At 43.5% G+C, this 22,485-nt stretch overlaps 1 protein-coding gene across 2 annotated transcripts in view; it reads left to right on the forward strand.

Moving 5' to 3' along the window:
- GOLT1A (golgi transport 1A) overlaps window positions 1–22,485 on the forward strand; it is a 61,124-nt gene that overhangs the window by 9,822 nt on the left and 28,817 nt on the right. For both annotated transcript variants that reach the window (XM_073670695.1, XM_073670694.1), the window contains exons 3-4: window positions 13,523–13,614; window positions 13,703–13,881. In XM_073670695.1, the coding sequence (XP_073526796.1) occupies window positions 13,523–13,614; window positions 13,703–13,881 (271 nt within the window). The remainder of the gene's footprint in view (window positions 1–13,522; window positions 13,615–13,702; window positions 13,882–22,485) is intronic.

A 22,485-nucleotide genomic window follows, 5' to 3' on the forward strand; every position in this document is an offset into this window, starting at 1 on the left:
GTCATGCAAGTCAATGAGTCCGTGGAATACATTGCACTGCACTTGAAGGACATCTGAGTGCAGTCTGTTTTCCACGGACTGACAAAATGGACAATTTTTTTTCTCCATCTTCTCCTCAACTGAGAGGATCAAATCACGCTTTGATGTGATTTTCATAATCAACCCGATTCTCTCAGATGACAGAATACAAGGTCGTCTTCACCTAGCCTTAGGCACCCTTCACACGTTCATTTTTTATTTCCGTATGAGGTCAGTTTTTTAAGGACCGCAAATACGGACATATGCACACCCATTGTATTCAATGGGTGTGCGCACATCAGGTTTTTCACACGAACCGCGTGTCCATGTGAAAAACCCACAGACATGTCAGTTTTTTTCGCAGCACGGACAAAATGCATGCCGCACACACGTGGACACTGATGACAGACAGATGACATCCATGTGTCATCAGCGTTACACGTACTGGCGCCTGGGAAAAGTCAGTACAGAAAGCGCTGATCCCAGGCACTGGCTGCTGAACGAAGCTCTCATCTTTGCTGCCTGGTCGCACTGAGATCAGCGCGACCAGGAGACATTGATGGGAGTTGTATTCAGCACTCGCTGTGTACATCCTGTGTAAAATCAAGTATTAAATAAAATAAATGGTGTGGGCTCCCGCCGATTATTCATAACCAGCAGAGAGAAAGCCAGTCGCTGGGGGCTTACATTACTTGCCAGGGAAAGGGCCATTAGCCAAAAATGTTCCCATTCTATTAATAACAGCTCTCACTTGTTTGATTAGCGTTCACTGGCTAGATTACAGGAGGACCTCAGAATTTTTTTTTACGTAGGGTCCCCCTATAAATTCTAACCAGCAAAGGCAGACAGCTGTGAGCTGATCTTAATGGACTGGGAAGGGCCCATGGATCCTGGCCCCCTCGGAGGACAATAGCATCAGCCCTCAGCCGCCCCAGAAATGGCACATCAATAAGATGCGCCAAATCTGGTGCTTAGCCTCGGCTCTTCGCACTTGCCCTGGTGTGGTGGAAAGTGAGGTAATAAGGTTGGGGTTGATGTGAGCTTTGTATTGGTAACTGACATGAAGCCCAGGGGTTAGTAATTGAGAGGCACCATGGCCATGGAGACTAGCCCTCTCCGAGGCTAATAATATCAGCTCTCAGCTGCCCCAGAAAAGGCGCATCCATAAGATGCGCCAAATCTGGTGCTTAGCTTCCGCTCTTCCCACTGCCGTGTAGCGGTGGCAAGTGGGGTAATAGAGTTGGGGTTCATATCAGCCTTGTATTAACGGCTGACATGAAGCCCAGGTTAGTAATGAAGCGGCGTCTATAAGACGCCCCCATTACTAACCCCATAGTAAGTTTTGAAATAAACACACAGCCTGAAAACAATTCTTTATTTGAAATAAAACTAAATTCCCTGTTTTACACTTGTATAACAAAATAAAAAAACACTGCTATACTTATCTTTATGCCTAATACATTGAAGCCATTGTACCCTGTAAAAAACAAATATAAAAAAGCAAGCTTATACTCACCTTAACGCCTAATCCACTGAAGCTAATGTCCCCTGTACAAAAACAAAAATAATAAACAACCATATCCCTCACCTGTCCGACGTGAAGATAACCCATACTGTCCCACACCGTAATCCATCTGTGCGACATGTGTTTTTCAAAATGAACCGTGGCATGATGCGACCTTTCATGTTGAAAAGCAGGGGACAATAAGCTGCTATGAGCGGGCCAATGAACTGGGGGGGACCTCAGTGAGATCACTGCTAGTTTGCGCTGCTCACGGTGCTTGCGCTGAGCTCAGTGAAATCACCCCTACAGTGCTGCTCACCATTATTGGCACCCCTTAATTTTTTACATAGACTGTACAATATCTTCAGAAATAAATGGAAATGTACCAAAGTGATATACACTGCTCAAAAAAATAAAGGGAACACTCAAATAACACATCCTAGATCTGAATGAATGAATTATTCTCATTGAATACTTTGTTCTGTACAAAGTTGAATGTGCTGACAACAAAATCATACAAAAATCATCAATGGAAATCAAATTTATTAACCAATGGAGGCCTGGATTTGGAGTCACCCCCAAAATTAAAGTGGAAAAACACACTACAGGCTGATCCAACTTTGATATAATGTCCTTAAAACAAGTCAAAATGAGGCTCAGTATTGTGTGTGGCCTCCACGTACCTGTATGACCTCCCTACAATGCCTGGGCATGCTCCTGATGAGGTTGCGGATGGTCTCCTGTGGGATCTCCTCCCAAACCTGGACTAAAGCATCCGCCAACTCCTGGACAGTCTGTGGTGCAATGTGATGTTGGTGGAAGGAGCAAGACATGATGTCCCAGATGTGCTCAATCGGATTCAGGTCTGGGGAACGGGCGGGCCAGTCCATAGCTTCAATGCCTTCATCTTGCAGGAACTGCTGACACACTCCAGCCACATGAGGTCTGGGATTGTCCTGCATTAGGAGGAACCCAGGGCCAACCGCACCAGCATATGGTCTCACAAGGGGTCTGAGGATCTCATCTCGGTACCTTAGGGCAGTCAGGCTACCTCTGGTGAGCACATGGAGGGCTATGCGGCCCTCCAAAGAAATTCCATCCCACACCATTACTGACCCACTGCCACTGCCGGTCATGCTGAAGGATGTGGCAGGCAGCAGATCACTCTCCACGGCATCTCCAGACTCTGTCGCGTCTGTCACATGTGCTCAGTGTGTACCTGCTTTCATTTGTGAAGAGCAAAGGGCGCCAGTGGTGACTTTGCCAATCCTGCTGTTCTGTGGCAAATGCCAAGCGTCCAGCATGGTGTTGGGCTGTGAGCACAACCCCCATCTGTGGACGTCGGGCCCTCATACCACCCTCATGGAGTCGGTTTCTAACCTTTTGTGCAGACACATGCACATTTGTGGCCTGCTGGAGATCATTTTGCAGGGCTCTGGCAGTGCTCCTCCTGTTCCTCCTTGCACAAAGGCGGGGGTAGCGGTCCTGCTGCTGGGTTGTTGCCCTCCTACAGCCCCCTCCACGTCTCCTGGTGTACTTGCCTATCTCCAGGTAGCGCCTTCAGCCTCTGGACACTACGCTGACAGACACAGAAAGCCTTCTTGCCACAGCTCGCATTGATGTGCCATCCTGGATGAGCTGCACTACCTGAGCAACTTCTGTGGGTTGTAGAGTCCGTCTCATGCTACCACGAGTGTGAAAGCACAACCAACATTCAAAAGGGATCAAAACATCAGCCAGAAAGCATTGGTACTGAGATGTGGTCTGTGGTCCTCACCTGCAGAACCACTCCTTTATTGAGGGTGTCTTGATAATTGCCAATAATTTCCAGCTATTGTCTATTCCATTTGCTCAACAGCATGTGAAATTGATTGTCAATCAGTGTTGCTTCCTAAGTGGACAGATTGATTTCACAGAAGTTTGATTTACTTGGAGTTATATTCTGTTGTTTGTGTTCCCTTTATTTTTTTGAGCAGTGTATATTCAGGATTTTTTAATTAGTGGTCCAAAGTAATACAACAATAAAACATTGTTTTTCAACTTCCATGTTGCAATTTCAAGGAATAAACAGAATAAACAGCATGTGCAGCAATAAAGGCACCCCTAATTAATACTTGGTTGCACACCCTTTGGCATTGATGACAGCCGTTTCTTGTAGCCATCTATAAGCTTCTTGCACTTCTCAGCTGGAATTTTCTCCCACTCTTCCTTTGCAGTTTGTTCAAGCTCTTGAATATTTGCAGGGTTCTTTTTCCCAATGGCAGATTTCAACTCACCCCAAAGATTTTCAATGGGATTGAGGTCAGGACTCATTGCTGGCTATTTTAAAACAGTCAATTTTTTCTTTTTCAACCATTCCTGAGTACTTTTGGATGTGCGCTTTGGGTCATTGTCTTGCTGGAGGACCCATGATCTTTGACTTAAACAAAGTTTTCTTACACTGGGTAGCTAAAATCTCTTGATAATTCTCTGATTTCATGATTCCTGTGTGTTGGAATATGTTTAGTGCAACAACTCCATTCCTGTGTATGTAAATGCTCTATTGCTAGGTTTGTGTATTGTCTATAAAGTAAAAAAAAAAAACTCCCAGAGGCTCACACACAGAAAAGACCATGTGACTGTGTTCAGTTTCCTGTGTCTGTGCATGAGAGGAGAAGCAACCTGCTGATGCTGCACAGAGACACTTAAGATATGTATATTCCTGATTCCATAAAGCCTATCATATCTGTACCTGTTTATAGCTAATTAAAGCTTTGTTCTGTTGTCAACACGCTTTGAGAGTATCCTGAATGATCCACTGCCAACAGCTTATGGGCCCAGCGTGACACAGAGCCCCAGGAGTGACACAGAAGAGTAATACAGCAACAAAAGTCTAAAGCAAAAGCAGCACAGAGCAACAGAGAAGATGACCACAAGCATGGATCACTGCAAGTTCTCAGTGCAAAGTCTCACCAATCAGAATTATCAATCTTGGAAATTTAAGGTGAAAATGCTGCTCATAAGAGAAGGTGCGTGGAAATATACGCAGGAAAAGTGCCTCATCCGTTACCAGATGATTGGCTAGAGAAGGATCAAAAGGCACAAAGCACTCCCTCAGTGTAGATGATGATCAGATTGTGCATATATGCAAATGTGCAACTGCAAAAGAGATGTGGGATGAATTACAGAAAGTGCATGAAAGATCAAATCTCAGCAATAAGCTTTATCTCATGAGAAAACTGTATAAGTCTAAGCTAAGTGATGGGCAGAAAATATAGGACTATATAAAAACACCCTAGAGATTGTGGAGCGTCTCATGGGCATTGGAGAAGAAATTAAAGACTTTCATTTTGCTGCACTACTATTAAATGGTCTTCCAGAAAATTATGACACACTTGTCACTGCACTAGATGCACAGACAGATGATGAGCTCACACTAGAATATGTCAAAGGCAAGCTTGTAGATGAATTCAAGCGAAAAACACACAATGTAAGCAGCAGTAATGAATCTAGAGCAGAAACAGCATTAGAGACACAGGAATTTCCTAAAAATAAAAGCAATCTAAGGGAAACTCGTGAATGTTTTGTCTGTAGAAAGCCAGGCCACCTTAAAGCAGACTGCAGAATTTGAAAAGAATGAGTCAGCCTAAAAAGCAGAATAGTGATCAAAAGGTGAAAACAGCTGTAGAGGAAAAGTCTGCATGTGTTGAAACTGCATTTAATACCAGTATTGGCTCATCTGCAAAGCATATGTGGTGTATAGACTCTGGTGCTACCAGCCATATGACGAATAAAAAGGATTTCTTCACGGAGTTTGATGAAAGCAAGTCAGAAAAGGTCATCTTAGCTAATGGTCAATATATGACTTCAGAAGGAGTAGGGGATGGCTACCTCCACTGTCCAGTTTCCTCAGTACAAAGCAGAAAGATCCCAGTAAAGTATGTTCTCTATGTTCCCAGTCTTAAAAGCAATCTTCTGCCAGTAAAGAAGCTTACGCAAAAAGGGAATGTAGTTACTTTTAAAGACAACAGCTGCATTATATCAAAGAAGGGTCACACTCTTGCAGAAGGAAAAATCCAAAATGAACTTTATCAGCTAAAATGCAAAGAAAGAGTGTACACTGCTAGACAAGATCTCCATAAGAACTGTATCCATATATGGCACAGATGTCTTGGGCACAGAGACCCAGAAACAATAAGGAAGCTAAATCAACTTGCAAATGGTGTGGAAATCAAGCAATGTAGTCAAATGACGAAGTGCACTAGCTGTCTTAAAGGGAAAATGTCCAGAAAATCCTTTCCTAAAGTAAGCACCACTAGATCTGCACAGCCACTGGATTTGATATACACAGATGTTTGCGGTCCAATGAGTGTTCAAACTCCAAGCAAGAAGATATATTTTCTCACATTTATTGATGACTACTCCAGATATACAGTCGCCTACCTGCTTCACAGTAAGGATGAAGTTTCACAGAAACTTGAAGACTATCTTGCCGTAGTATTTAACAAATTTGGAAGAATGACAAAAGCCCTGCGTGCAGATAATGGGACTGAATATACAAGTGGTAAGATGCAAACCATTTTGAAAAATAATGGTAGAATTGTGTTCTAGACTACCATCCCATACAACCCAGAACAGAATGGCATTGCAGAGAGAGAACCGCACTCTCTTTGAAAGTGTAAGAAGTATGTTGTTTGATTCGAATCTACCTACAACGTATTGAGGAGAAGCCATCACAACAGCTTGCTATCTTCAAAACAGACTGCCAGGTAAAGCCACAAATAAAACTCCATTTGAGCTATGGAACTGTGAGAAGCCTAACCTGAAGCACCTAAGGAAATTTGGAAGCAAAACGTTTGTGTATGTTCCCAAAGAAAAACGTTCCAAGTGGGAATCACATGCAAAGCAAGGAGTCCTGGTGGGCTATAGCGAAACTCAAAAGGGATACAGAATCTTGGACCCAGAGACCAACACAGTAACAATCAGCAGAGGCGTAGTGATTGATGAGAACTCAGTTTCGCTCAAATTCCATGAAGTTACACCAGTCATTCAAGCCAAGAAACAAGAACAAGAATCTCAATCACCAAACCCAGACACTGAAAAAGAAAACACTGAAGTCTGGATAAGCTCTGAATCCAGCAAGAAAGAAACAGAAGAACCAAGTCAACCTCAAGTCAGGAGATCAGAAAGACCAAACAAAGGTATCCCAGCTAGACTCCTTTCTTATATGTTCAGAACACTTCCTGAGCCAGAGCCACAGTCATGGCAAGAGATGCAAAAACTGCCTGTCCACGAGAAGCAGAAGTGGATAAATCCCGCTAATGAAGAGATGGAGTCCCTTCACCAACTCCAGACATGGGAGCTTACGGAGCTACCACAAGGAAAAAGAGCTATCAGATGTAAGTGGGTCTTCAAAAACAAATATGACTCTGAAGGTAAAGTTTACCGGTTTAAGGCAAGATTGGTCGCAAAAGGGTAGTCGCAAAAATATGGTGAAGATTATGATGCTACATTTTCTCCAGTTGGGAAGCAAACCACATTCAGAACTTTAATGTCCGTAGCTGCAGTTCAACAGATGACAGTGAGACATTTTGACATCAAAACAGCCTTCCTACATGGTGATATTGAATAAGAATTGTACATGAGCCAACCCAAGGAATATATTAAAAAGGGTGAAGAGCACCTTGTTTGTAGAATGCAAAAATCTCTCTATGGACTTAAGCAGTCGGCAAGAGCATGGAACTCAAAAATGAGCAAAGTTTTGATGGATGAAGGATTTAAAGGATCTCAAGCTGATCCATGTTTGTATACGAAAATTGTAACAAAGGAGTGGATGTATGTTCTCCTATATGTAGACAATGTAATCATGTCTCATCGAGATGAAAAAGAAATTACAAAGCTAGGTGAAATTCTCAACCAGCACTTTGAGACCAAGGACCTTGGAAATGTGACGTATTATTTGGGAATCCAAATCCAGAGAGAAGAAGATGGGAGTTTTCTTCACAATCAAAGTTCTAAAATTTTTGCAATCCTGAACCAATTTGGACTGTCAGAAGCCAAAGGTGCATCAACACCAATGGATCCATCCTACGTAAAGTTGGAATGAGAAGAAGATCTGCTACCCACCAATGAGAGTTACAGACAAGCAGTGGGGGCGCTTCTGTATATAGCAACCACAACTTGTCCAGATATTACAGCCGCAGTTGGAATTCTCTGCCGACGTGTAAGCCAGCCAGGCCAAAGAGACTGGAACACAACTAAGAGAATTCTACAATATCTTAAGGAAATTCAAAGGCTAAATCTTAAGATATCTGCATCAGGAGATCTCACTCTCAGAGGTTATGTGGATGCAGATTGGGCTGAAGATACAGGTGATCGGAAATCAACAAGTGGTTACTTGTTCAAGTTAGGAGAAAATTCAATTTCTTTGTCCAGCAGAGAACAAGTGTCAGTCGCATTGTCTTCTACAGAAGCAGAATATGTGTCAGCTGCTTATGCAAGTCAAGAAGTTATTTGGTTGAAACAACTTTTGGAAGATTTCAGCAAGCCACTAGCTCAGCCAACAGTTATCTATGAGGACAACCAAGGATGTATTAAACTTGCCAGCAGTGAGAAGATTAGTGCAAGAACTAAACACATCGACGTTAAACATCACCACTTATGTGACTTAGTAGAACGTGGTGTGATGCGCCCCTGGGCCTTCTGTGTCGTGCGGCATCGCGCGCACGGGGGCTTACCCGGAGCCGGATCAGATGGGGGTAGTAGTCTCGTGGCGGTGACCCGGTCCGTGCCCAGGGAGTCAAACTAAGTGGCGAGTCTATTAGCAGTAGATGTTGGATGACTACACCACCCGTTGAATGCAGCTTTGGAGCTGCCGCTGCAGGGCAGACCGCTGAGGCCGGTGGAAGGATGGTGCAGCGGGGATGGTATAACCCCCAACGGGAGGGGTATGGCCTCAGGGCAGCAGGTGTAGATGATGGGGGTTGTGATGGTGCAGCAAGGAGAGTCAGAAACGTATGGTGCAGTTTCAGGGTTTTTACTCACAGATGGTACTTCAGTCACTTCGGCCGGGAGTGACCACCCGAGCCGTACTGCGTTCACCAGGTGCGGGACTCGGCTAACCCCCAGGCAGTTCCGGAGCGTGGTCCTGAGCTCCCCTCTCTCTCTCTCTTTCTGCTGGCCGTCCCCACCAGGGATCCACTTTTGTCCGGCTCCCTCGGGCCTCTTGGTGGTTAAACCTTCTCTGGCTTTCCTGACCCTACTCGTGGTGTGCCTTCCTGGTGGATATGGTGAGGGTCGTGGCAAAATTTGACCACGACCTCCGGTTCCTGGCTGAGGATCATTAGCCTCCACCAGTTTGAGTTCCGGTACCTGTTTCCGCCAACCCTTCACCCGGTAACTTGTGGGATCTCAGGGTTCCCTCTGGCTCTGCGTCTCTGGGCCTTTCTTCCTCCTCTCTCTCCACTGCAGGCTTGGCCCTGGAGCTGGGCCCAGCCGGAGCCACAGCTCCCCGTCAGCCCTCCTCAGACTGACTGACTGACTGACTCACTCACTCACTCTCCCTGTCCTAAGATGGTGCCCACCATATATACTCCCTCTATGTGTGAGCCCAGGTGACTAGCACCCAATGGGCTCCTATCTCTATGCCCACAGCCCCTCCCCTATCTGCCCCTACACTACTGGGATGTTCCACCCCCCCTCCCACTCCAGCCAGGGACAGACACTGTCGTACCTGCACATTCACCTAATAGGAGTACCATTGATCTGTCCCCCGGAAATGGGATGAGTGTAGTGCATGCAGCTAGCTGAGCTCAGTCCCACACTCTATCCTTACCCGGGAGTGGAATACCACACCTCTGGCTCGAGGTGCACTACCCCTGTAGCAGCCGAGTCCTCGGGGTGCTACAGGTGTACTAGAGTTTGTTTATTGTGAGTCTGACAAGATGTTAGCTGATGGTATGACAAAGCCATTGCCAAGAGCCAAGTTTGAGGACTTCAGAACCGCAATGGGACTAACAGGATAAGTAGTTGTTGAGTGGGGGTGTTGGAATATGTTTAGTGCAACAACTCCATTCCTGTGTATGTAAATGTTCTATTGCTAGGTTTGTGTATTGTCTATATAGTTAAAAAAAAACAAAAAAACTCCCAGAGGCTCACACACAGAAAAGACCATGTGACTGTGTTCAGTTTCCTGTGTCTGTGCATGAGAGGAGAAGCAACCTGCTGATGCTGCACAGAGACACTTAAGATATGTATATTCCTGATTCCATAAAGCCTATCATATCTGTACCTGTTTATAGCTAATTAAAGCTTTGTTCTGTTGTCAACACGCTTTGAGATTATCCTAAATGATCCGCTGCCAACACTGTGATACGGTCAAAGCCTCCAGTACCAAATGCACCAAAGCAACCTCACAGCATTATGGATCCTCCACCAGTCGTTCCTTTTTATGTCTTTTCTTCAGAAATGTTTTCTTCCTTGGCCTTCGCCCATAAAGTTCTGCTTGGTTTAGTGTGCAGCATATGGTACTTGTTGAAACCATGACTCCAGACTGTTCCAGGTTGGCCTTCTGGTCTTTGGATATTTGACATGGTGTTTTTTCCACCATTTGCACCAACCTTTGAAGACATCTCTTGTCAATTTTCCTCTTTCCCCCACTTCCAGGGAGGTTCTTGATGGTTCCATGCTTGGCAAAATTCTTAATAACATTGTGCACTGTTGGATACCAAGGTCATTGTAGATTGCCTTATTCCCTTTGAAAGTCTTGTGTTTGCTAATAATAGCAGTTCTGATGTCCTCAGGCAACTCTTTTGTCTTCCCCATTGTGACAAAGGAACAGGGCCTACCATGTGGCTTTTTAAAACAGTAAAGTCATCATTCATTGGCTAATTCATGTCACATGGTCACTGACAATTAATCACGGGTGAATCTCTTTTGTGATTTACCACAGGTGAGTCATAATGTGTTTCCATACTAAATTAATGGAAAGGGTGCCAATACCAGTGACACTGCAAACTTTAAGTTTTTTTTATTTTTCCCTCCCATTGTTTTTGGCTTTAAATTTATGTTTGTCATTTGCTCTTTTGTATTTAACACGAGTGCTCTATACAAAAAAATCTGTTTCACTTGATTCATTTTTTTCAGGAGACATTCCACATTATGTACTTAAACTTCATGGGTGCCAATAACGATGAGCAGGACTGTAGCACCGTGAGAAAATTCTCATAGGTCGAGCCAGATATCAAGTCACCTTCCTTCGTATATTTAAAAGTTAGGTATTAATTTATATGTACCCAAAACTGTACTACTGACAAATACAATTAATTATGAACAAAGCAATTCCTCAAACCGTTTAATCAATGACAAAATGAAAAAAAATGATGGCTTTAGGAATGTGACAATGAAAAAAACCCCTAAAAACTAAAAATGATGTTTGGTCGTTAAAGTCGAGACACACAATGTTGTTGGTTATAACACCCTTTAGAGGCCCCAATTACTGACCGAATTAACCCAATAAAGCAACTGGGTAATCTTCTATCTCAGGATCCTGTTCACATCCCAGGGGTCACTCCCAAGACTATGTTACTTCACATAAACACAGCCAATCACTCTCAAGGTGTTATTTCCACACACTGCCAAGACCCTGTAGAGTCATATTTCTTCATTATCAAGCCTTATTCTCTGGCTCCCTGTCCTTCTCACCATGATCTTGCCTTCAAGGGTTACAAATCACCTCACTCTAAGCGCTGATCTCAAGGGTCCCAGCTCCATTATACACAAACCCCACTTTTCTTTACCAAAGTTGTTAGGACAACCAGTAACATTAGTTAAAAAAGGCAATATATAGTATGTGCCATATACATACAGTAGTTCACCCTTCTAGCAAACCAACTGCTACCTACCATTACTTATATGAAGCAAACTCAGTATTACATAAATGTTGGCAGTGAGCCAATATCACATCAGGGACGGGCATAGCGTTGATGCCACCTGTGCAGCTGCACAAGGGCCCAATAGATTAGGGGGCACACTGTCATCTAAAAACTATTATATTGCACGTAGGAACTGATAACTTCTTAGTTCTCAATTATTGGTGGAATGTTAGAGAAATAACCAGGTGCTATATAAAGAGGTGCAGGGTAATGGCACAGTCAGACAGCTGTTCAGCTCAGACGACCATCATATCACAATGCTCGGACTGGCCGGTGGCTCTCCTGACCTGTGCGTGATAGCCTGTATTTCTATGCAGCTGTCACACTCGGGTCAGGAGAGCCGCCAGCCAGTCCATGCACTGCAATGCAAATGTTGTTCATGTTATACGCCCGTCTGACTACATGCTAAGAGGGGGTGATGGTATAGTTTTTACACAGTGGTCTACTGCTGTCTGGTTCCTCCTCTGTATCATAAAGCTCCCCAGAGTCTCAAAATATATAAGTAGCATGGCACAGATGCGCTGTAGGAGTTCTATTATCTCAGTATCCAGAAAAAGCAGCAGAAATACAAGCCAAGATCCACAGAGGTGGCCCATAGTAGCAAACTTGCTCAATGGCAAGCAAATAATTTCAACATACAAGAAGTTTTAAATGGTTGTTCTCATTTATGACTTTCATGGCCAAAACAATAATAACTGCTTCTAGTTGACGACTACCAGAATCCAAGGTTATGAAATCAGTTTGCGTAATGCCCATAGAAATGAATGGGAACAGCTTAGCGTGCTGTCCTATGCTGGTGGTGCAACTAGCATTCATTTCTATGGAAGATACGAAAACGTGTAGCACAGCAGCAGTTTTCTGTAACCTGCATCTGGTGGCCAAGATCAAGAAGCAGTTATTTTCGTCTAGGCCATGAAAGACAGAGATGGAAATAACTCTTTAACGCCTTCCAAACCAGGCGATTTTCCTTTTTTGTACTTTTTTCCTCTCCTTCTTAGAAGAGCAAATGTTTTGAGCTTTGTTTTTACAGCGTTCATTATCAATAAAAATGACCTGGCAATATGATTTTAAAGGACAGTGCAATTACAGTGATACCAAACATGCATAGTTTTTTTTTATTAAAGTGATGAAAACAAATTCAGAAATTTTCAAAAAACTTGCTTTTGACCCATAACATTTTCGATTTTTGGTCAATGAAGCCGTGTGAAGCTTCTTTTTGGCACCCTGAACTGATGATTTTATTGATACCATTTTGAGGTAGACATAATGTTTTGATCACCTCTTGTTAAATTTTTGTGGGGTTCTGGTGGGCGAAAAAAAAAATTCCGGCATTTAAACATTTTTTGTCATTACATTCTTTATCGATCAGGATAATTAATTTGATGTTTTGCTAGATCAGACTTTTACAGATGTGGTAGTACCAAGTGTGTATTTTTTTTTTATTTCTATATTTTTCATGGGGAAAAATGAGATGATTCCAACTTTATATTTTTTAAAATTCATTTTTATATTTTTAAAAACCTTTTTTTTTTTTCACTTTTTACTGTACTTGTTTGTCTCCTTAGGGAATTTGAACCCACGATTGTCTGATCACTCGTACTACATGCATCAACATCACAGTATTGCTGTATATAAGAAAAATCACGATCTCCTATAAACGCCTGATAAAGGCTGGCTTTCATAAGAGTTCCTCAGGACAGGCAGGGAGGTCTTCAGTAGACCCCTGGCGATTATGGCAGCTCATCAGAAGCCCGCGATTGCTTTGTGGGAACATTAAATGGCAGATAGAACAGAACACTGATACAGAGGGCGGATATAGCCATCATCTGCCGGCAAAGATGCGGGCTCAGCTCCTGAGCCTACATCAAAGGCAGGGAGCCAAATATTGCTACATTATGTGTCGTTAAGAGATTAAAAGTTTCCTACTTTCTGGATTTATTCACATTTATAGCTAGAGGAAAAGTACTGGCAAGTTATGATGATTTTCTTTCTATGTGAAGTAGACATTACAAATGCCTACACTCCCCTAGGATGCCTACGTTGATAGTAGTTTGATACCTCATTAATTTTTTTCTTACTTCCTTTGCAGAGCTCGGTGCTGGTTTTACTGGGTTTGGAATTTTTTTTCTGATATTTGGCATTTTACTCTATTTTGACAGTGTTCTCTTAGCTTTTGGAAACGTAAGTATTTTCTGTAGGTCATTCAATACTCTAAATCAATAATCTAAAGAAATAAACTTGAAATAATTTTTCTACGTTTAACTTGTAGATTTTGTTCCTGTTTGGTCTTGCACTGATTATAGGCTTCAGGAGGACTTTCAGTTTCTTCTTCCAGAGACATAAACTGAGGGGCAGCTCCTTCTTTTTAGGGGGAGCGCTGCTGGTCCTTCTCCGATGGCCACTAATAGGAATGCTCTGTGAATTCTATGGCTTCATTAGTCTTTTTAGGTAAATATACAATTCAATGATTTAAGCCTACAATGTACGATACTGACGTGACAGACGTTGGTGCAACATAGGTCATTTTTTATCTTTACTGAGCTTGTATATTGTGATCTACAAGAAAGAATCCAGGCAGTAATATAGAATAGACGATGTAATAATGAAATAATCATGAAAAGACAAAGTCACAAATTTTGTGCATGTCTGCTCTGAGGAAAAAATGTGGAACTTTTGTCTACTTTTCTGCCGTTCAACACTTTTCTGAAAGAGGGGACATATTACCGCCACCCAGTGTCTGAATAATACCACTACACTGATAAGGAACAATACTGAAGATCACGTGTATGCAGGGGCGAACCTACCGCCCGTGCAGCCGGTTCATTGAACGGGGGCCCCCGAGGGAGAGGGGGCCCCTCCAGCCTCCAGCAGGGCAGTCATCAGGGCATGACTGCCCTGACTCCAGCATGGGGCCCGGCCGGTCGGGGCCCCGTTGGGGCCCCCCTCTTGTGCGTCTCCTCATGGAGCCCCCCCGCAGGACCCCCTGCCGTCACATGACCAGAGATGTCCCTGCGATCAGCATGGGCCCCCGGCCCCATGCTGAGCGCAGGGACATCTCCGGTCATGTGACGGCGCCGGCACAATACTTACCCTTCCCCGTGCCTCCGCAGCGTCTTCTGTGTCCTCTGACTGTGACATCTCAGGTCAGAGGGCGCGGTGACATGTTTACACCGCGCGATATCTCCTGAGCTGTCACAGCGCGAAGACGCGGGCGATGCTGGAGTCCGGATCAGCATCAGGTGAGAAGTGAGGTGAGTATTTGATTTTTTTTTTTTTATTTATGGGGGCATGGGACATTATATGGTGGGGGGAGAGTGGGTGTGACATCCTTCATGGGGCATTATATGGGGGGGTGACATCCTGCATGGGGCATTATATGGGGGGGGTGACATCCTGCATGGGGCATTATAAGAGGGGGAGGGGGGAATTGACATCCTGCATGGGGCATTATATGGGGGTGGGGGGGGAGTGTGACATCCTGCATAGGGCATTATAAGAGGAGAAGGGGGGAAGTGACATCCTGCATGGGGCATTATAAGAGGGGAAGGGGGGAAGTGACATCCTGCATGGGGCATTATAAGAGGGGAAGGGGGGAAGTGACATCCTGCATGGGGCATTATAAGGGAGGGGGGGTGACATCCTGCATGGGGCATTATAAGGGAGGGGGGGTGACATCCTGCATGGGGCATTATAAGGGAGGGGGTGTGACATTCTGCATGGGGCATTATAAGAGGGGGAGGGTGGAATTGACATCCTGCATGGGGCATTATAAGGAGGGTGGGTGTGTGACATACTGCATGGGGCATTATAAGGAGGGGGGGTGTGACCTGCATGGGGCATTATAAGGGAGGGGTAGTCTGACATACTGCATGGGGCATTGAAAAGGGGGGGAAGTGACATCCTGCAAGGGGCATTATATGGGAGGGAGAGGTGACATCCTGCATGGGGCATTTTATGGGGGGTAGAGGTGACATCCTGCATAGGGCATTAAAAGGGGGTTGTCATCCTGCATGGGGCATTATAAGGGGGGAACAGCCTGCATGGAGCATTACATGGGGGCCAATATTCTGTATGGAGCGTTATATGGGGGTCAGTATTATGTATGGAGCGTTATATGGGGGACAGTATTCTGTATGGAGCCTTATATGGGGGTCAGTATTCTGTATGGAGCGTTATATGGGGGCCAGTATTCTGTATGGAGCGTTATATGGGGGCCAGTATTCCGTATGGAGCGTTATATGGGGACCAGTATTCTGTATGGATCGTTATATGGGCGTCAGTATTCTGTATGGAGCGTTATATGGGGGTCAGTATTCTGTATGGAGCATTTTATGGGGGCCAGTATTCTGTATGCAGTGTTATATGGGGATCAGTATCCTGTATGGAGCTTTATATGGGAACCAGTATCCTGTATGGAGCATTATATGGGGACCAGTATCCTGTATGGAGCATTATAAGGGGGTCAGTATCCTGTATGGAGCATTATATGGGGTCCATTATACTGTATGGAGGACTATACTGTCCGGTCTGCACTGTGTGTTGTGAGGATTTGCCGGTTTCTGAGCTATTGTAGAATTTACGATAGATATCACTCCTGTAATGTAAGAAGTGAAATCCTTGGCCTTGTACTAATATATATATATAATATTTCTCTGCGGTATCTGTGCATCATGAAGCGTGGTATGTGTTAAAGGGGCTCACTGAAACTCTGTCGCCCAGGGCCCACAAAAACCTGGAGCCGGCCCTGGGGGTAAGTATAACAAGTTTTATTTTTTTTAAATACAATTAATTAACTAGGAGTGGGGGAAATCAGAGATGCACGGGGGGGGGGGCCCTTCATGCCCCCTATGAAGGGCAGGGGGGGGGCCCCAAAAAAATTCTTGCACAGGGGCCCACTACAGTCTGTGTCCGCCCCTGCGTGTATGAATACAGTAGAGTCACATCCAGAGTGACTTAAGGGTGACGTCTTCTCTGATTGGAGTCATTCATTATCCTTTTCTTCTCCATTCAGCCCATGACGGCTTCTTCCCAAAACTTCACTAACACTAAGGGCTCATTCACACATCAGTTTTTCACATACAAGTGCTATCCATTTTTTTTTCACAGATAGCACTTATATCTATGATATTCAATGGGGCTGTTCACATGTCAGATTTGTTTCCTTGGACCAAGTGTTCTACGCAGAATTGCAGAGACATATTGATCCGAGTCTAGGATCAAAATCAGCAATGAAAGTCTATGGGTCCATGAAAAAATCAGATGGCACTTGGATGACATCCATATGATGTCTGTTTTTCACTGACTGACAAATAGGAGAAGGTGAAGAAACTTATTTTTTTATTATCAGTGAAAAAAAATGGATGAAACTCTGATAAAAATCACTGATGAAACTTGGTCCGTTTTTCTCCTATGTAGAAAAACTGATGGGTGAATGAAGCCTAATGAATCTCATTTCCACCCTCTATAGCAAAAAAAAAAACCCACACCAGACTCCTAAATGAATTCAAACTCCATGCCAGACTTCATAATTAAAGGGGTTTTCCACTTTAAGGAAAGTGGACCCCAAATGCTCTTTTATGTCTAAAATAACAAACAAAGGAGGTACTCACCTTGCCAAAAAAATGCCAGAAAATGGCATTAATAATAAGCACTAGTATGAGGTGATTATGGTCAGATCCTAGGGCCATATGAGAATTCTTTAGTGCTCTGATAGGCACTGATTGACTGACCATACAAAGAGGTTGTTAATGGACAGTCCTATGACTCACTAATGGCTCGCAACTAATATGCAGTTCTATGAGGCTAGTAACTGGAACTAAGATTAGTATTATAGATGATACTTCTTAATGTGACTTTTCCAATTATATGCCACTATTATGGCTGCCATTACAGCATGGATTTTACTGTGTGACGTGCAATATTTAGGCATTACTATTTAATTGGCCCTATTCTATCTGAACTCTTCATGTATGTATGAGAAACAACCAGATGGTCAGGAGAAATATCATTTTATACACTATTGTGGGGTGTTGTATATTACCATACGTACAGCACTTAATCATTTGCCACTTTTATAAAATTTTGTTCTGCTATGTACTTTACAATTTATTTTGTGTTCTTATTGTTACTTTAATTTCTGTCATCATCATCAAAGACACTTTCATAGAAAATGCATATTCTTAGTGACTTTTTCACCGGATTCCATTTTCAATAAATTTTTGTGTGGAAAGTCCAGTTTTGACTTCCCAGTAATTTGGTAAAACAGTTCACCATGTTGCAGATCTCAGCTTTCAGCAGAATCATTCAGCACTCAGACATTGTGAGAGAATGAGTTGGTTTGCTTGGGACCTAGAGCAACGATTATCTTTTTCATTACAACATGGAGGATTACAGAAGAGAACTGATGCGCACATGCCAAAGAGATCACACTGTAACAGCTAACACTTAAAGGGTTCTTCTTATCCTACGTGAGCTATAAACAAAAGAAAAGGAAAAGTGTTGATATCTCAAGAGCAGCTAAAAATTTTAATAGATAGTAAATTGCAAAAGTGCATTTTTTCAAGCACTACCCAACAAGACTAATCTATGAAAATGGGAATAACCCTTTAACCCCTTAAGCCCCGAGGGTGGTTTGCACGTTAATGACCAGGCCAATTTTTACAATTCTGACCACTGTCACTTTATGAGGTAATTACTCTGGAACGCTTCAACGGATCCCCCTGATTCTGAGATTGTTTTTTCGTGACATATTGTACTTCATGATTGTGGAAAAATTTCTTCGATATCACTTGCGTTTATTTGTGAAAAAAACGGAAATTTGGCGAAAATTTTGAAAATTTTGCAATTTTCAAAATTTGAATTTTTAAGCCCTGAAATCAGAGAGATATGTCACACAAAAGAGTTAATAAATAACATTTCCCACATGTCTACTTTACATCAGCACAATTTTGGAACCAAAATTTTTTTTTGTTAGGGAGCTATAAGGGTTAATAGTTGACCAGCGATTTCTCATTTTTCCAACAAAATTTACAAAACCATTTTTTTAGGGACCACATCACATTTGAAGTAACTTTGAGAGGTCTTTATGACAGAAAATACCCAAAAGTGACACCATTCTAAAAACTGCACTCCTCAAGGTGCTCAAAACCACATTCAAGAACTTTATTAACCCTTCAGGTGCTTCACAGGAATTTTTTGAATGTGGAAGAAAAAAATGAACATTTAACTTTTCTCACAAAAATGTTACTTTAGACCCAATTTTTTTTATTTTCACAGGGGTAACAAGAAAAAATGGACCCCAAAATTTGTTGTGCAATTTCCCCTGGGCACGCAGATACCCAATATTTGGGGAAAAAACACTGTTTGGGCGCACGGCAGGGCTCGGAAGGGAAGGAGCGCCATTTGACTTTTTGATTGTAAAATTTGCTTGAATAATTAGCGGACACCAGGTTGTGTTTGGAGAGCCCCTGTGTGCCCAAACTTTGGAGCTCCCCCACAAGTGACCCCATTTTGGAAACTAGACCCCCCAAGGCACCTTTCTAGATGCATAGTGAGCACTTGGAACCCCCAGGTGCTTCACAAATTGATTCGTAAAAATGAAAAAGTGAAAAAAAAAAACACTTTTTCATTTTTATGAATCAATTTGTGAAGCACCTGGGGTTCCAAGTGCTCACTATGCATCTAGATAGGTGCCTTGGGGGGTCTAGTTTCCAAAATGGGGTCACTTGTGGGGGAGCTCCAATGTTTGGGCACACAGGGACTCTCCAAATGCAACATGGTATCCGCTAACAAATTGAGTGGAAAATCGGCTCAAATTGTTAGCGGACACCACGTTGCGTTTGGAGAGCCCTTCTGTGCCCAAACTTTGGAGCTCCCCCACAAGTGACCCCATTTTGGAAACTAGACCCCCCAAGGCACCTTTCTAGATGCATAGTGAGCACTTGGAACCCCCAGGTGCTTCACAAATTGATTCGTAAAAATGAAAAAGTGAAAAAAAAACCACTTTCATTTTTATGAATCAATTTGTGAAGCACCTGGGGTTGCAAGTGCTCACTATGAATCTAGATAGGTGCCTTGGGGGGTCTAGTTTCCAAAATGGGGTCACTTGTGGGGGAGCTCCAAAGTTTGGGCACACAGGGGCTCTCCAAACGCAACATGGCGTCCGCTAACAATTTGAGCCGATTTTCCATCCAATTTGTTAGCGGACACCATATCGCGTTTGGAGAGCCCGTGATGTGCCTAAACAGTGGAGCTCCCCCACAAGTGTCCCCATTTTGGAAACTATACCCCTCAAAGATTTTATTAAGGTGTATAGTGAACATTTTGAACCCAGAGGTACGGCACAGAATTTGTTTACATTAGGTCATCATATTGAATAAGTTGTCATTATTCTTGAGCGCAAGTGCTTGCTACTTGAGTTTGCATCGGGTACTCAGGTATGCACCATGTACTGCGTGTGCTCGAGTGACATGCTCGAGTCCCTGCTCCGCATGTTTCACGGTTATTAGACACCCAAAAAAAAACATGCGGGGATCGCTCGTGCATGGCAGGCAATCCCCGTAAAGTTTTTTTGGCCGCGAAGCATATGGGGCAGAGACTCGAGCATGTCACTCAAATACCCACGATACTCAATGCATACCAGAGCACCCAATGCAAACTCAAGTAGCGAGCACTTGCGCTCAACACTAGTCGCCATATCGTCATCTTTTTTTCTTACTTTTGAAAAAAATCCCAACCCCAGCCCTAACCCTAGCACAACCCTAACCCTAGCACAACCCTAGCCCTAGCACAACCCTAGCCCCAGCACAACCCTAGCCCCAGCTCAACCCTAGCCCCAGCTCAACCCTAGCCCCAGCACAACCCTAGCCCCAGCACAACCCTAGCCCCAGCACAACCCTAGCCCCAGCACAACCCTAGCCCCAGCACAACCCTAGCCCCAAACCCAGCCCTAACCCTAGCCCAAACCCTAGCCCAATCCTAACCCAAGAGTTTATTTTTGACGCCGTTCCTTGTGCGGTATAAGTGATTAGACGACTTTATTCTTCGGGTCGGTGTGATTACAGCAATGCCAGAATCATATGGGGGTTTTATGACTGACAGCTTCCACACACTAAAAGACGCATTTTTTGTAAAATCTAGTTTTTGCATCGCCATATTTTGAGAGCTATAATTTTTCCAAATTTTGGCAGACAGTCATGTGACGGCTCGTTTTTTTGCGGGATGACTTGACGTTGTTATTGGTGCCATTTTCAGGCACGTGACATTTTTTGATCGCTTTCTATTCCGATTTTTGGGAGGCAGAATAAACAAAAACCAACAATTCAGGAATTGTTTTTTTTTTTTATTTTTTATTCTATTCCGCGTGTGGTAAAATTGATGAGGTAGCTTTATTCTTCGGGTCAGTACGTTTACAGCGGTACCACATTTGTATCATTTTTCTATGTTTTCGCGCTTATACACAATAAAAGCTATTTTATAGAAAAAAATATTTTTTAGCATCGCTTTATTCTGAGAGCTATAACTTTTTTATTTTTCGGCTGATGGAGCTGTATGGCGGCTTGTTTTTTGCGGGACGAGATGACGTTTTCAGCGGTACCATTTTTATTTATATGCATCTTTTTGATCGCGTGTTATTCCACTTTTTGTTTGGCGGTATGGTGATAAAGCATTGTTTTTTGCTTCGTTTTTTTTTTTTTTTTTTTACCGTGTTCACTGAAGGGGTTAACTAGTGGGACAGTTTTATAGGTCAGGTTGTTCCGGATGCGGCAATACTAAATATGTGTACTTTTATTGGGTTTTTTTTTATAATAATATTTATTGATGGGTACATTATATTTTTATTTTTGGTGGATTATTTTTTTTATTTTTTTTTTATATTTTTGCAATTTTTTTTCCCCCACTTTCAGACAGTTTATACACTTTATTACTTTGTCCCACTCTGGGACTTTCACTTTTTTTTCTCTGATCGCCTGCATGGCACAGGAATGCAGCACCATCCCTGTGTCATACAGGCTGTCAGCGGTGCACAGTGTGAAGATTGTTTGGAGATGCACTGCGCATGTCCAAACAATCTTCCTGCTGTCTGGTGACCCGGATGTTGTCATGACGACATCGGGTCGTCATGGCAACACCCGGGAAGCCTTTGCAGACTGCGCTGGAAGCCGGAAGAGGAGGTGAGTATCGGCGATCACCTCCCCTTGCCCCCGCAATGCCGCGATCGACTTCGATCGCAGGGGTTAATGTGCTGGGAGCGGTGCAGGACCGCTCCCTGCACATAGTACCGGGTGTCAGCTGTGACAATCAGCTGACACCCGGCGGCGATCGCGCCCGCACAGCCTGTGTGCGCGCGCGATCGCGATGACGTACTAATACGGGTCTGGCTCTTAAGTCCCAGGGCACAGACGCGTATTAGTACGTCAGATGTTGTTAAGGGGTTAAAGAGCCATTCTGCAGTTTTATTATGTCATTACCTGTTCGCTATCATTAATGTATGTCAGCTGTGTGCATTCAAATAGTTACTGGTCGCCGACTTTGGCCATTTCAAGCACCACTCCAGCCCTCTACTGGACCACAGTTCTGTCTCACTGGCTCAATCTCTGTGTGACTACCAGAGAGGAAGTAACAGTCCACAGAGAGATCCAACAACTAAGAGTTGTGGTGAAAAGATGACGGAGAGGGACTAGAGCAGTGCTGGAAATGGTAGAAGACAGTGTCCGGTAAGGAGTTGAAGGCAAACATTGGACAGACATTAAAGGAAATCTGTCAGTAGGGTCAACCCTCCTAAGCCGTCTATAAGGGCATGTAGGTCATAGGAAGCTGAATAAAATACTTTGATATCTGTGATCCAATGTCTTATTTCAGAGAAATCCAAATTTTTCTTAAATGTACATAAGCTGTTAATATCTATGGGCTGGATACTGATCTCCCTGAGAACCTACTTCCAGGGATTATTTTAAATAAAAGGGGGCATTACTAGTGTGATAAGTAATGGCTGACACTTTGCTCTTATACTTATGTGGCACCCCAGGGGGTCTGGTTGCCACAGTGGTAGTA

This window comes from Phyllobates terribilis, unplaced genomic scaffold (assembly GCF_046119375.1).
Source record: "Phyllobates terribilis strain yellow unplaced genomic scaffold, ASM4611937v1 Scaffold_2__4_contigs__length_985480577, whole genome shotgun sequence".
Lineage (NCBI taxonomy): Eukaryota > Metazoa > Chordata > Amphibia > Anura > Dendrobatidae > Phyllobates > Phyllobates terribilis.